Source organism: Macaca mulatta, chromosome Y, assembly GCF_049350105.2.
Source record: "Macaca mulatta isolate MMU2019108-1 chromosome Y, T2T-MMU8v2.0, whole genome shotgun sequence".
Lineage (NCBI taxonomy): Eukaryota > Metazoa > Chordata > Mammalia > Primates > Cercopithecidae > Macaca > Macaca mulatta.
The window spans coordinates 12,111,734-12,128,138 of NC_133427.1; the positions used below are offsets into that span (position 1 = coordinate 12,111,734).

At 43.5% G+C, this 16,405-nt stretch overlaps 1 protein-coding gene across 1 annotated transcript; it reads right to left on the reverse strand.

Moving 5' to 3' along the window:
• Positions 1–344: 344 nt before the first annotated feature.
• LOC144338890 (testis-specific Y-encoded protein 3-like) lies at positions 345–3,076 on the reverse strand. Its single transcript, XM_077989810.1, has 6 exons — positions 2,625–3,076; positions 1,941–2,018; positions 1,701–1,812; positions 1,456–1,601; positions 1,267–1,348; positions 345–567 (listed from the first exon to the last, which is right to left on the reverse strand). Exons 1-6 carry the CDS (start codon positions 2,976–2,978, stop codon positions 545–547), a joined length of 795 nt encoding a protein of 264 aa, XP_077845936.1. The 5' UTR covers positions 2,979–3,076; the 3' UTR covers positions 345–544.
• Between the last annotated feature and the right edge of the window lie 13,329 nt (positions 3,077–16,405).

The following is a 16,405-nucleotide window of genomic DNA, read 5'->3' on the forward strand; positions in this document are numbered from 1 at the left end:
CCTGGATATCTCAGTGTCCATCACCCAATGTCATTGAACTATCTCTGCTTCCATAGGATGAAGTAAGCTGTCAACTTAACTGTCTTCTGTTTCTTGTACCTCCCCAACTCTGTGCTATAGAAAGAATCCCAAAACATTTCACACCAATTCACTCTACAAATTCAGAGGCCCAGCTCCCACACAGACTGGTCATTTTCATGAAGAGAATCAAACATATAGATTGATCAATTCATTATGACAGCAGAATCCAGGGGATCAACCGACACACACACACAGACACACAGACACACACACACACACACACACACACACACACACACACACACAGAGCCACACATCCTTAATACTGTTTACTTTTTATTCCATACAATTCAATTCCCCCACCCCGCTTCCTGTCTTCATTTGCTGTGACTGGATCTGCTTGTCCTTTAGTTCCTGTGCACAAGACCATGCTGAGTGCTGACATCCTGCATACTGTAGTAAGTTTTCAGGAGTTCTGCCGTGTTAGGTGAACACAGCACCTGTGTCCGATGCTCCATCATATTCAACCCAACATCTGCGCGTTCCCTAGAGAAACACAAACACATGTCAAATTGCATCTCCTCTGAGCCACCATTTAAAATGTTTTAATTTTACGGCCTGCTGAGAAAAGACTACCCCTTCCCCTTTTGTGATCTCTTCAACTTCCTCCTGCCGTGCATGTGTTACAAACTATTCTCTGCAATACCTGCCCCATTTCCAGTATTCTCTGTGACAGGAGTCAGCTAACAAGACGCGTTGTACACTAAAAGCACACGGAAATCCGATGGGGTAATAGCTTAAGGAAATCCATCGATCTAAACAGTCCTTTGTGGTCTGTGGCAAGGAGGACAACCAGGCACATTCCGGGAGCCCAAGCTTTAGGGGTTGGTAAGATGACTCCCCGTCGGGTTGACGGCCATGGAACCAAGTGCCACAGATTGAAGGTAATAACTCGGCTTTACTTCTCAGTGAGTGTGGACACGCACTATGCTTCCCCGGGCTTAAGACTCCACAGTTATAACCTGCTTTGCAGTGCAGTGTCTCATGTGCCTTTTTCAGCCCAATGCCATGAATGTCCTGGATTCTGTCATGCTGTGTCTTCCTCTCAAGGAATTTCCACATGGATAAGACGGACCCCCAGGTTCTACATTTCTGAAATGAGCCTCCAGGCTCCCTGAATAGAGAGGTGTGTCAACACCCTTATCCCGGGTATCAGACAGCTCCAGTTCCAACTGTACGCCTCACCTGAAATCTCTGTTTCCTCTTCAGGTGGCTTCATCCTCCTGTAGTATTGCAGGGGATTGCGCCACAGGTCCTTACATAGGATCTGTCAGGGGAATCAACCGGAAAAGGCCTCATGAGAGCTCAGACTGGTGACCCAAGCAGCTGGGAACACACCGGGGTCATTCCTCATGTTTCCCAGCAAGGACCCACCTCAGCAATCCTATTGGATCCTGCGAAGTTGTGGTCAGAAAACCAGTTGAAGAAGTTAAGACCGCTGTTGTTGTGTCTGCGGCGATAGGCCTCAACTTCATAATCCTGACACCACTGAATTGGAGTGGAATGAGAAGCCCTGTATTCTACAGACAGAGGATGTTTTGGTAAGGGGGCTGGAACACGTTGGCACTGATCCACCCACCTTCCTCCTTCCACTACCCATCCTGGGAGCCACCTGTCACCTGTGACGTTCACGAGATATTCCTTGGTAATCACTTTATTCTGGAAGTAGGGGTTACTCCGAAAGAACAACATGATCTGGCAGAGATGAACGGGATGCTTCGCTTCTTTCACCTGTCCGGACAAGGTGGAGAAAGCTTAAACACCTTTTTGGCTGAGGTGCCCACTGTTGCCTGCAGGAATAAATTATGTCCCTTGCCCTCCCCCACTCAACCCTCCAGCCTTAGTCTTCCCGGCCTCACCTCCAAGTTGATCATGTAGCTCAGCATGTCTTCATCTTGGTCAGTGAGCAGGGCCGACATCTGAGGGTGGTTTGCAATCTGATTGAGGTCAAAGAGCCTTGAGATGCAACGGAAAGAAAAGCTAGAAGCAACGGGGAAGGCCTAAGAGCACCCAGAGGGGCGGCTAGGGGATTTTTTCAGATCTGCATCCATGAATGACCTCCCTTTCTCCTCTCCCTCCCCCTGAATTCAGACCTCTCGGGGTTCACCGAGGGTGTATCATTGTGAGGCTGACCGCACTGACACGGGGAGGGGCGATATGCAGAGAACTGCCGGTGTCTGAGGCCTGGCAGAATCTGCTCATACCCGAAGAAGCCCAGTCCCAGATCGGACTGGCAAGGCGGAGCAGTCACAGTCCCTTAACAATAGCTTGATTCACAGCAACACGTGTTCTGCTGAGAACTCGCTTCTGCTCTTCAGAAAGATGCCCCAAACGTCTGCTGCTTGGCACCATGAAGCGTTTCTCTCACGCACGCAGGAAAATAGTACCCGTGTCTGCTCTGGCTTTCTTCAGCCACATTTGTCTGTGGACACTCACCCGTGTTCCCCAAATGGTCACATCGACGCCGAGCCGCCCGTAAGTTCCTTACACTTCCCAAGAGCACCTCTCAACTGGAAAAGCAGAAGAAACACTGCAAAGGATACAACATTGGCCCAGAAGCCAGGCATGCTCTGGATGATGGCGCCTCTGCGGTCCAGGTGGGGCTTGCGCCTCCGCTCCATCTTTTCCCTCTGCTGAGAAAAGGCCTTCCTGGCTCGGGCATTAACCGGCTCCAGCTCCACCTGAACGGCCAGCAGCTCCTCCAGTGCAGACTCTGGGCTCATGGGCCCAGGGCCAGGCTGTGCCCGCTGGACCTGCTCCTGCCGCTTCTCGTCGGCTTCCTGGTGGGCCACCACCTCCACCTCCGCCATTATGTCATCCGCTCCCAGCACCGCCTCCTCCCCCAAAGCTACCTGCTCGCTCTGCGCCCCGGCCTCCCCCTCCTGTAGAGACTCCATCCTGAAGACGGTGCCCCCCTTCGGACTCCCACTGACCACCGCCTGTGCTGCCGGACCCTCACCGCAGGAACCCTGCCGCTGCCCTTCACCGCAGCCGGTGGGACGGCGGGCCCTCAGGGCGCATGCGCCGGGCTAGCAGGCGCCCCCTAAGGGACTGCACGCAAAGGGCGCAGGGAGCCGCGGGAAGACATGGAGACCAAAGGGCACCAGGAGCCCCTCCAAGACCGCGGTTCTCCCCTGGCGGCCAGTCAGTGCGAGGGCGGTGGGCGTCTCCCCGGGCAGCAGCAACCTAGGCTGGCCTGCAGTCCCAACCTCCCGAGCTATGCCTCCTCTGAGAAGCCCTCGGGGCTTGCGCCAGGTAGCGCTGCATCCAGGCACACGCGGGCTGCGTGGCCTCTGGAATCTTGGGCATGGAAGCCCTGTGCCCTCACTGACATCCTGAGTGTGGCAAGCCATTGACCCACACGGCACGTATGAAACATCTCACTTCACTGGGCAGGCCAGGTAGATGGAATGGAATACTGCAGATCCAGAGGAGAAGTCTCTCTGGCTGCTGGGGCGAGGGCAGCCGAGGCGGCCTGGGGAAAGTGGGTCTGGGCGGGCGCGTGGGAGGAAAGTCTCTTGGTTAGGCTGAGGTGGAATTCGTCTGCTCCAGAGGCCAGAAGGCCGGCACGCCCTCTGGCAGGTCTATGACAATACAGACTCCGCGTAGCAGGCTTCCTCCCGGAGGGTGCTGTACGGAAAGGAGCATTCCAAAGGGGCTCCCGTCCTATGCCCTAGACGTACCGGAGGCCAGCCTCCAGGGCTGGCCATGGACAGCCAGCGTGCACACCGTTGTGCACTGCCTTGCCGACCCAGAGGCTCCCATAGCGCTGAAGCGCCTGTCTCCCCGCTGCTGGCGCTGGACCCAAAGGGGTGTAGGCCCTGAGCATACATAACCTCCTTTGCACCCAAGCCATTCCCATAGGGAGCGCCAGGCACGACCCTGCAGCCCCTTCTACCTACAGGGCTTCCCTCAGGTGGACAGGCCCACCCGTCAGGAAGCCCAGGACAAGAGGACACCACACACCTGGACGTCAGCAGAGCGTGTCCAACATCCAGCACACAAGGGCCTCCTGCGGCTCCTGAACCCTGAGGAAGCAGCCGCCTTATATCACCCCGCCCCCCGCCCTCGGCCGCAACCACTTCCTCTGTCTCCTTTCCCTAGTTAGTGCAGGTTTCTTGGCCTGGCTCTCCCCACCCCAAAAACCACCACAGTTGTGAGGTTGCCTCCTCGACAGACAGCGACAGAGAAGCAACAAGCGAGGGCGACAGGCCAGATGCTCCAGATTCTCTGTGCTCTTGAAAATTGCAGGGTGTCACGAGACTTGCTCAACGAGTCGTCTGGAGGCTCCTTGACCAGAGGTAAATTGTTTGGCACGCTCAGTTGTTGTCCTGGGTCAGAAACCATGGTGAAGTCCTGCTTTGCTGCACGATGGATGTGCAGGTCAGGCTGGGGAGCCTGGGTCTGCGGGAGGGGTCCAGTGTCTGAGTCCGTTTGAGGCCTCCCTGGGGCCCGCGGTGTCTCAGTGGCAGAGCTGGGAATGGGAAACTCATGCTTCACTCCAGCTAGCAGGCCACCTCAGTCCAGCTAGATGAAATGGTCGCTTCGAGTCCATCCCGTTTCTCCTTGTTGGCCAGGCAGGTGGAGGAACTCAGTCATCCCCAGTTACTGGCGGCTGAATGAAGATTTCCTTTTGTCACAACTTTAACTTCCACAGTGAAAGTCATCCTGAAGGACTATTGCTTTGGCATCCTTGGTAAGGAGTGCCTCCCAGCATAGTAGGGGAGCTGGTGTGTGGGAGGGTCTGTGTGGCATGAAACTTCCTGGCTCCTCTCCCCCCAGGGAACGGGGTGTCTCATTGCACTTCAGTCCGGTGGTTCCGGGATCATAAAGATAGAGCCTCCAGCTGCAGGCAGAACATTGCCTACCTGAGCTCGTTCAGCTGCTGGGCTAAAAAATGACTGCCTGGGTTTTGGCAAGATTGCTGAGGAGGGTTCCGTGGCAGGTGCATCGTGGGAAAGGACCTCACTGGTCATTCCTTGGCCTCTGGGGAATGGGCTCTGAACTGTGACCTGACCTACGGTGGACCCCCTTCTGCAGTCCCCCAGATCATCAGCCAGGGCCTATGGCTCAATCCATTGCAGTTCTACTCCAGGGAGGGAGGGACGGCATTAGAGAGGGAACAGAGAGGAGGCCAGGCAAGCAGCCTAGGGCTGGGAATTTCGAGGCCTTTGAGTCCTGGATCTGTATCTCAATTGTATTTTCTAGCAACCCACCTTCAAAAATCTAACATTTGAGTTTTAACAACCACATGTGGAACTGATCAGCTATGTTTTCTAAAGTTGAAGTTGCATTGTCTGCTCCACTCTTCTTCTTTCTTTTTTGAGACGGAGTCCCGCTCTGTAACCCAGACTGGAGTGCAGTGGCGCCATCTCGGCTCACTGCAATGTCCGCCTCCCGGGTTCATGCCATTCTCCTCCCTCAGCCTCCTGAGTAGCTCCATTCTAAGGCACATAATTACGTGGTAACTTTTTTCTCTATTGATCTGGAGTGGGCAGATTAATACTACTCTGCCATATATGAGAATATGCATTTCCTTACCTGTGACAACACCAAGGCATTAGAATATATCTACCTTTTTTGTAGCTATATGAAAATTTTCATGTTGTTAAATGGGCCATTCTTAAAGATTATTAAAATTGAACATAGCCTACTCTTAAAATTAATATTTCATAATGGATTTGTAAGAATTGTATGTTATGATACAAATTTTAAAGATAACATACTTTTCTGAAGTGTCATTTTTTGATTTGTAAATATTTAAGTTTCTTTGAATGGAATTTCGTGGACCCTAATCATATGTTTCGATACAGCTTTCCTCATAGCAGAATTATAGGAACAGTAATTTATCATTTTTCTCCTAACATATTTTTGTCCTTATCTAGATTGTATTTACCTATTTAACTGATCAAATTCTGCTCTCTCTTCACTCTGCATTTATCCCACATCTCTCTCTCACACCAATAAAATGATTCTTGTGTTATGTTTCAGGGTTTCTTCTGTCGCTAGACTGGAGTGCAGTGGGGTCATCTCAGCTCACTGCAACCTCTGCCTCCCAGGTTCCAGCGATTCTCCTGCCTCGATCTCCCGAGTAGCTGGGACTACAGTCGCATGCCACCCGGCCCAGTTAATTTGTGTATTTTTGGTAGAGATGCGGTTTCACCATGTTGCCAAGGATGGTCTTGATCTCTTGACGACATGATCCACCCACCTCTGTCTCCCGAAGTGCCGGGGTTCACATTGTGAGAAAACATGAGTTTTAATCTCGTGTTTGCTGGAGAATTCCTCTTAATTTCTCCTAAAATTCCCAGCGGTATTGTTTGATAGAAGGCTTCTTAATTTAAGGAATTCTTCCATCTCCTTGGTCCCTTGGTAGTGTTCCCCCGGCATACCAATCTAAAAATTGTTTGTTCCGTTTCTTTGTGGGTTGGAGTCTTGCTCTCACCAGCCCAGAGTGCGCTGGTGCAATGATAGCTCCCTACGCTCTCAAATTCCTGGGTTCAAGCTCTTGCTGCGTTGCTGTGACTGCAGGCATGCACCACCACACATAGCTAAATCTGTTTTTCTTGTTTCTTATTTTTGTAGAGACAGGATCTCATTACATTGCCATAGCCGCCATTAAAGCCCTGGGCTCACGCAGTCCACCTGCCTCAGTCTTCCACACTGACTCACAGTGTGAGCCACTGTGCCTGGCCATCCAGTTTCTGAGACCTCAGTAATACTTGCGTGCAAGGCATTCTCATTGGTTATGCGAGGATACTAAGAAGTAAAAGAGCATGTTGCAAATAAGCAATCCCTGATATTAAATAATATTGATTAATGAAATTAACGCTTGAAAGGTAGACTTGAAGGAGGCCAGCATTTTTAAGTTAAGTGCATCCCACAAAAGTGCAGAGTTGTGAAATATATGGGGGGTGTAAAGTAAGATATGGTGTATAGAAATATGTGGGGGGTGTAAATATATGGGATGTGTGCAATCATTCAGATTGTACAGGGATGTTGAAATCTTAACACTACATCCTTAGTGTAGAATTTGAAATTATTTGAGGAGGGAATTTAGTTCTAAGCAGCACGAGGTGAAACGCAGAATTGAAAAAGAAGTCACATTGCTGAGACTGCGAAGGGTAAGATTGCCGCCTCAACAGAAGAATGTAAGACAATAAAGTAACAGTTCTAAGCAAAGAAATTTAAACAGAACAAATTAAAATTCTCACCAAGGACTCCATCATCATATGGAGGAAACTGAAGCCTGACATTTTCGATTTTACATTTCACGTGTAGAGTATCGATGAAGTTAAATATTTATTGATTTCAGAATACACAAGCTAGCACATTTCCATTAGAAGACTAGCCAGCGATCACATCATAGGTGAGAGACTGACCTCTAGGAATTAGCATGTGAAGAGTATGTTAAAGGAGGAGGTTTTCTATTTTTGAAACAGGTACATCATTGTAATGACCCCTTTAGGTGTATTGCTAATTGCAGTAAAAATAAATATTGGTCACCATGAGAAGAGCTGCACTAGTGCATGTCAATTTGCCAACGTTTAAGCTAGAGCCAATCGCTTAGAGATGAGGGAGCGCTTTTATGTAAAATTTTAGCGTGCAGTCATTCAAAGGCAGCAATCTTTGTGTGTGTGAGACGGATTGAAGAACATGGGAAAATTTACCTTCTTCAGCTGAGAAAGGACGACGTATGTAAACTTTATATTCAGCGAAGACTTTCATGGTTTTACCTGTTTTCTCTACATCATTAGTAGTCATCAGTAATTCATATGAAAAGAAAAACCTTCAGTAACTAATAAATGACAATTAAAAATGAACTTTTTCTTACGAATTAATGTCTGCCTTCAGCTTCATTAGTAGAACTGGCCTTGTGGAGCCATGGGATTATCCAAAGCCGGAAGAAATATTTAAGTTGTCATGAATGTCTAGCAATTAAGGGAAAGAAGGACAGAATCATACCAGAAATAATTTTGAAAAGTTGTTTTAGACAAGAAAAAATTGTGTTTCAGATTTTGAGATCTTTACACAATATTAAATCATTTTAACGTTACATGTCCCATGTCACCTGGATGAGAAAATTAAAAGGAAGGAGGTCCTTCACGCAGAGAGCCAGGCTCTTCCCAGAGAAATGACCGTGTGTCACCAAGAGATGAGGGTTACGCAACGAAGGATAGGTAGAGGAAAAATGGAAAAATAGTTGACTTTTGTTGTGGTGATGAATTTCACGTAACAAAATTAAACATTTTAATGGAAATCGTTACCTGGCATGTAACACAATCTGTGCTGTGCAACAACTCTCTCCATCTACTTCCAGAACATTTTCATCACTCCAAACTACAACTGCACTACCAGTCAAGCAGTTCCTTTCATTTTCTCCCTTCTCTCAGCACCTAGCAAACAGCAATCTGGTTTCTGCCTCCCAACTTACCCGTCCTGGGTATTTCCTGTTAATGGGCTGAAGCACTGCAGGACGTTTTGTAACTGCCTCCTTTCATTTTGCAATTAGAGATTGCAGAATGGCTGGGAAACCTCAATATGTGACCAGGGAGGGAAACTGGCTGGGAATTAAGGCCCACCTGAATGATGTTGTGGACACCCAGTGTCAGTTACCTTCGTAAACACCTGCTTAGTTAACATTGCTTACTATTAATATAAAACTTAATTTCCTGGAATACTGAAAAGCAAATTTATGTATGAAAACATGTAATTTGTTCATAAATGTATGGAAAAACTGCAGACTGATGCATTTTCCATTACAATTCTTATATGAGACCCGAAGTGTTTTACCACTTTTCCGATATATTTTTATTGTTCTGCTCCTGTCAGTTTTTAGGATCAAGTTTGCAATACATGGACGTGGAGAGGGACTTTCAACTTCTTTTAGAGCACTTAGTTGTAAATTTTGAGTTTCTTCCCCCGTGGTTCTTTTCAGGTTACTATTTGCACTGTATATGCAAAGTGTTAAATTTTTTTTCTTATGTGCCCCTCCTGGAACTTTTGTTTTAAAGGATTTTTTTTTTTTTCTGTTGGATATGTGAGTTTCCTGTGAGCATTTTTTCTCAAACACACTTTATTTGCTTCATTAGTTTTTGGGATGTGTGTGTGCGTGTGTGTGTGTGTGTGTGTGTGTGTGTGTGTGTGTGTGTGTGTGTGTGTGTTTCTTTTGAGATGGAGTCTCCTTCTCTCACCCAGGCCGGAGTGAAGTGGCACGATCTTGGCCCGCTGCAACCGCTGCCTCCCAGCTTTAAGCGATTCCCTTGCCTCAGCCTTCCGAGGAGCTGGTATTGTAGGCACACGCCACAATGTCCAGCTAATTTTTGTATTTTTAGTCAAGACTGGGTTTCACCCTGTTTTTCAGGCTGGCCTTGCACTCCTGACCTCAAGCGATCCAAACGCATTGGCCTCCCAAAATGCTGGGCTTCCAGGGGCGAGCCATCGTGCCCAGCCTCAGTTGTTCGTTTATGTATGTTAAGGCCTCTTCTATGTTCTTCCTGTACACATATTTTAGAATTACTAAAATCACATATTTTGTTTACTTACTCATTTTAAAATTAATGTTCCCGTTTGCTGAATACAGTATTGTGAATAGGTTAAACCTTGTATAGTATTGTCATTTTGTCTTTCATAAATTATTCAAGAACTCTGATACCTTTTTTCCCACCTGAGGAGAACAGGCAGATAGTTAAAAAAAAAATTGTCTGAGTGGGTAGGTATTTAAATATAATTTGAAAGAACAGTGAAGTTCACAAATACAATTTCACATTTGTATTTTGCATCATTTTGAACATTTTATTTGCTGACACATGAAATTCTGAATTCGCCTTCACGTTACATATACGCTTTGAATCAATGTGAAGAATGAAATGAATCCAACACCAAGAATTACTTCAGGAATTAAGTAGAAAGCGGTTGTTATGTAGAAAAACTGTATTTATTGGAGGTATATTCAGAGATATTTGAGAAGGCTGAAAGTATATTCAGAGATATTTGAGAAGGCTGAAGCCAAAATTTTTGTTTTTCTTTTCCTCTGGTGTTTTATCATAGCCTGCCAAGACTGTAGTATCACTAGTTAGAGTCACTAGGCTACCAAAGTCTCAGGGCGGCAGTAATTATTATTAGGGAAGTAATCTAGGAACATAGATGGGGGAAGATAATTCTAGGCAGAGATAATAACCATTGAAATAATTCTGAGACTAGAACGAAGCAAGGAGTCATACTCCCATCATGTGGCAAGACAAGAATGAAGGAAAATGCTTGAGTGAGATCAAAGACCTATCCTTTTGGTTTTACTCTGAGTGTAATTCTGGCTACTGGGAGAACAAACTGTAAGCTGCAAGTGAGTAAGTGAGTATCAGAATCAAGCAGAGAGACCAAACAAATGATGACGCTTCAACAAACGGAATGGCAGAGGAGACGATACACTCACTCCTTTCATGTGACTGTATAAGTTGTGCTTGCCTAAAGTTACTTGGTTGAGGGCATAAGGAATATTCAGGTAACGATCCTGAGTATGTAGGCTGTTTTTGTTTAGAGCTTTCCTCTAAATTCCCTCTACTATTTGATTTCACTCTTTTCACCAGAGTTCCCATTATTTATGCCTCAGTGTTACATGGAACTCACGAAATATATGCCATGTAAAATGTTTTACTGTCCATCAAGTAATATGGAATTTACATGTCATAGAAAAGTATAACTTACACTTTGAAGTTCATATCTTATAATTTAATGTATGTATAAACCATGTAATCTATATGATGGATTTAAAAATATAAGTATTCGTAAACATATACAATACATGTATCTGTATTTATATATGTATTTGCATAGAGATGAAATTTATGCATTGTTTATATTTTAATACACGTAGAGTATATGTCTATATGTATTTCTTTTTTAAAAATACTTTAAGCTCTGGGGTACACGTGCAGAATGTGCAGTTCTGTTACCTAGGTATACACGTGCTATGGTGGTTTGCTGCACCCATCAACCGTCACATACATTAGGTATTTCTCCTAATGCTATCCCTCCACTAGCCCTCCACCAACCGACAGGCCCCAGTGTGTGATGTTGCCCTGCCTGTATCCATGTGTTTTCATTGTTCACACCCAACTTAAGAGCGAGAACATGCAGTGTTTTCCTTTTTGTTCTGGTGTTATTTTGCTGAGAATGATGCTTTCCAGCATCACCCATGTCCCTGCAAAGGACAGAAACACATCGTTTGTATGGTTATGCTTACTATTCCATGGTGTGTATGTGCCTCATTGTCTTTTTCCAGGGTATCACTGGTAGGCATGTGAGTTGGTTCCATGTCTTTGCTATTGTGAACAATGCCTCGGTAAACGTAAGTGCGAATGTGACTTTACAAGAGAATGATTTATGTGTTCAGGGCATAATAGAGAACACCAGTACAATGCACTGTAGGGTAGAAATGTGACGGGTTAATTTGCTCCATAAGGATTTATTTTATTTTATATTTTATTGGATGACGACGAGGATGACGATGATGGTGATGGAGTTTTTATCATCCTGGCTGGAGTACAGTAGTGCAATCTCAGTCAGTACAATCTCTACCCCCCGCCAGATACAAGTGATTTTCTGGCCTGAGCCTCCCAAGTAGCTTGGACGTTTTATGTAAGTGTTAGCAGAACAAGCAAGAAACAATTCATAACAAGTAATGTGGCAGGTCACTTTGAACAAAGAATGTTATTTTTTTAGATGACACATTCTTTCATATAACTTGGGACACTGAAACAAATAAATGAATGATGTGAATACAAAGATGAAAAGGGCTATAAATTGTAAGACAGAGCTGGGCTACATTATCCTACAGAGTGTGTGGTGGGTTAATTTATTCTGAGGTGTTATTTTTAATCCTGGAAAACTTTTCACAGAATTTGAATAATGGAATTCGTGTTTGATCCCTTAATGCACGTGCTCAGTAAACATCTCCAGTTTTGCATTGTAAAAGTCACGGTCATTTCATGAAAAAAAAAAAAGAAGAATTACTAGAAAGCTGTCAGCCTCTGTAAGGGAATCTCACTTGAGTTTTCAACAGAGTGTGTAACAAAATTTTATCTTTTTGGCTTATTTATGATTACCTAAATATAGACTTTTTTTTTTTTTTTTTTTTTTTTTTTAACCATTTACAGCAAACTGACGGAAGCAGATCGGCCTGCCAAGCTTAACATTGGTGGCCTCCATTTAGAAACCAATGAAAAGACGCCTAAAGCAATATTTGGGAAATATGTTCCCATATTGGCAGGCAACTGTTATACATATGTTTGTTTATGTGTGTGTGTGTGTGTGTGTGTGTATGTGTATGTGTGTTGTATGTATGTATGTGTGTGTGTATATATATGTGTGTATGTATGTATACGTGTGTATATATGCATATACATACACATTAATATGTCGGTGCTATTTATCTCTACTTTTCCAAAGTAAATGTATAGTTAATATGTTTACTGGAGACATAAGTTGAAATAGTTATTTGTTATTAAACTGTAATTTTCAAGTTTGTATTTCATATTGGGAAAATTCTCATGGCAGCAGGTGAAGGGTCTGTGGTAAAGGTCACCTGTTGCTGAGAAAGGAAAATGAGCAAAAGTAAGTGTGTTGTGGAGGTGGAGAACAAATTGGAATAAAATAGGCTGACGATTGAGATGACATAGTAGTAAGAATCACAGTAATGATGTGAAATGCAATTTCGTTTTTGGTTTCTTAGTACTCCGTTGAGTCCATTATATAAATGTAAGATATTTTCACATAATTTAGTTCTTCTGTGAAATGAAGGGGAAATCAGCAAGCTCAAATGCTTTGCATGTATTTTGAGAACGCTGCAGATGCTAAAAATGCTGTCGAGGATATGAATGGAGATGTAACCGTCCCTTATTCTTAATCTCCAAACTGCTTTTCACTTAACAGCATTTCAGGATCTTTTTGGTATTACTAAACTTTTGAAGGTGGCGTAATGTCATGTGATCTGAAATGCTTTAGATATCCTCTTCTTTTTGCCTGAGGAAGTGCAAGTGTAGTTGGAAGGATATTGGAATAAACGTTACGTAAATGAACGTATGGCAGTCCTGTTTGTATGTTAGTATTCCAATACAAGTGTAAATAGATCTTCAAAGCTTTCAAGCAGCATTAAAACTTAGAAGGAACTCTCACAGAAAGGAGAGAAATCAGTCAGTATTTCCTAAAAGCTATTAATGGATTTAGTTCCAATTCATGGAAATACATCTATAGCATAGACAAGCTATGGATAGACAGCTAGACAAACTTACAAGGTGGAAAATGTCTACAGAGAGACACCAAGACAGACTCACAAGAAGAAAAGATTCTTTCACATTTTCTGAAAATACATTCTTGAGAAAGTATATTTCAACCAGATTTTTACATTTAAGGAAGTGTTAAGTACTTGAAAGTAGAAACGAACATGAGAAGATTGAAATTGGGTAACAGAATGACTAACTGGCATTTTTGCCCCATCCTTGCTCTTTCTCTCCTACAAATATTGTTATCCTGTTAACGCAGTGATTTGTTGTAACATGAATACCTAATGACTCCTTTTTCCCAGTGTGTTTGAGGACTTATTTTGATCCAACCAATGGTCTCTGTCTTATTGAATCTTAAATTCTGGGGATTGTGTGTTTATCGCAGCTTTAAAGAGTTGTGTCCTTCTATTACGTACGGAATTCCTTTATATTACCATGAAAATCATTGCATTCTGGACACTTTCAAGTTGTTCTGTTTTACTGCATCACCCCAATCTCCTGTTAGTTCCCGTTACTCTTTATGCTATCACCAACGTGCTTTGCTGGACTTCTTGAGAGTTAATCTTCCCAGCGTGTGTCTCACAAATAGCCATTTATGCTTCAAAAACAGCTTACATTTTACATGTTTTTCTTCACTGTAAATTGTGGGTATTTTGTCCTCACTGCACCATGTATTAATGTGTTGATCGTTAAATTGACTTAAGTACATATTTAAGTTTTCCTTGTTGCTTTTATTTCTCTTACGTCTAGCACACTTCCTGGTACATAGCAGAAAGTCCATTTTTTGTTCACAGTTATACTTTTATATTTTAAGTTTTAGTAGAAACTGAAAGTTGCTTGGTCTTGTAGGTATGGAAAAAATCTTATGTATAGTAATCTGAGAAAAATAATAACTAACTGGTTACTAACAATTAAAAATGAACTTTGACTTAAGAATTAATGTCTGCCTTCAGCTCGTTGGTAGAACAGGCCTTGTGGAGCCATGGGATTATCCAAAGCCGGGAGAAATGTTTTAGTTGTCACGGAAGTCTAGGAATTTAGGGAAAGAAGGACAGAGTCATACAAGAAATCATTGTAAAAAGTGGTTTTAGACAAGAAAAATATTGTGTTTCAGAATCTGTGTTCTTTACATAATATGAAATCATTTTAACATTCAATGTCCCATGTCATGTGGATGAGAGAATTACGGAGGTCCTTCACGCAGAGAGCCAGGCTCCTCCCAGAGAACGACCATGTGTCACCAAGAGATGAGGGTTACACGCAACAAAGGATAGGCAAAGGAAAAATGGAAAAATTGTTGACTTTTGTTGTGGTGATGAAATTCACAAAACAAAATTAAACATTTTAAGGTAAATAGTTAAGTGGCGCTTAATACAACCTGTGTTGTGCAACAACCACCTCCATCTAGTTCCAGAACATTTTCATCACTCCAAACTACAACCCCACTACCCGTTAAGCAGTTCCTTTCGTTCTCTCCCTTCCCTCAGCCCCTAACAAAGAGCAATCTGTTTTCTGCCTCTGAAGGTACCTGTTCCGGGTATTTCATGTTGGTGGGCTCAAACAATACAGGACTTTTTATAACTGTCTCCTTTCCTTTGCACGATGCCCTGAAGGATCGTTTACATTGTAGCACTTCTTTCCTTACACAAGCTGCTGACCCATTATTTTATTTGGGTTGTTTCCACCACTGTATTTCTACATACCTATTTGTCTGGGCACCCTTATTCATTTCTCAGTATGTGAGAATGGAATTGCTTGGTCCTGTGATAATTGTGTTTATTTTCTTGGGGAACCACCACATTTCTTCATAGTAGCTGCATCATTTTCCATTCCAGCTAGCATTGTGTCAGGGTTCCAAATTATCTACGTCCTCTCAAACACTTGATATTTCCTGCTTTTTAAAATGTATTCCCATTCCAGTGTGTGTGAAGTATGCTATCTCATTTTGGTTTTGAAATGCATTTTCTGAATAACTAATTATGATGATTTCTTCCATGTGCCTTTTGAGCATTTGCATATAGTATTTGGAGAAACAACTATTCGTGTGTTTGGTCCTTTATTGTGTTTAAGTTGTAAGTTAGTTATGTTTGGGATACGAGAAGTTGATAATTTAGAATTTGTTGCTTTAACTTACGGAAGCAGAATTCATACGAGTTCCTGAGACACCAGGGATGATGGTCCACCACCTAGAGGTTATGGATACCATGATTATGGTTATTCTAGTCGGGATGAACATTCCTCTGGAGGATATAGGTACTATAATAGTTTCCGGTTCTGTCAAATGGTTTTCTGAAGATGTTCCTGCTGACCGTAGCAAACCTGTCGTAAATGTAGTGACCGTGACGGCAACGTTGGGGGACGTGGTAGAGATCATTCTGACCATCCAAGAGGAATTTCTTACGTATCAGAGTTATGGTAAGTGTCCAGGTTTGATTTGTACATTATAGTATTATATTTAATAGACCAGGTCATTGCTTTAATAAAAATTTAAGGAAAATCGTAAAGAAAAAAATGCACAAAATGCACTCGCATTGGTGTTAGCTACGTACATTTTCGCCTCCTCACCTAAAGAAGCATCTTGGAGAAAAGCTTAACCCAGCTAAAGATGTAAACATCAACAACATCGTCCATATTCTGGGTCATCAAGTGACAGACAGTCCAGGCATGGATCCTCAGGCAATCTTATATTCCACAAATCCACCACCTTTCCCCTCACTTCTGCATGTTTGTGTTTTGCCTTAGTCACCTACGCCAGAAAAAAAAAAAAAAAAAAAAAAAAAAAAAGGGCGTATCCTGAATGTCTTCTCATATGCCTCTGAAACCTTTCCCATAAGGCTTCCATATACCTTATGTGCTCATTTCTTCTCACGTTGGTGTGTGAGAAGTCCTGAGAGGCTGATTGTCCCAGAAAAAGATTATGCATTCGCCTTTAAAGAAAAATAAGCTGTGAATTCGACACGAAAGATAACATTAACATTTCCATTATCCTGTGCTATCTTAATGTGACTGATGATACCCAAAATGAAGGATTTTGCAGGTACCTT

Bases quoted from the DNA above. Each gene is read 5' to 3' on its own strand.
- LOC144338890 (XM_077989810.1), bottom strand. From the start codon at position 2,978: ATGGAGTCTCTACAGGAGGGGGAGGCCGGGGCGCAGAGCGAGCAGGTA. The intron at 1,349-1,455 runs GTGGGTCCTTGC...TTCCCCTGACAG, and splicing joins GATCCAATAGGATTGCTGAG to ATCCTATGTAAGGACCTGTG. The intron at 568-1,266 runs GTGAGGCGTACA...GTGTTTCTCTAG, and splicing joins AGAGGAAACAGAGATTTCAG to GGAACGCGCAGATGTTGGGT.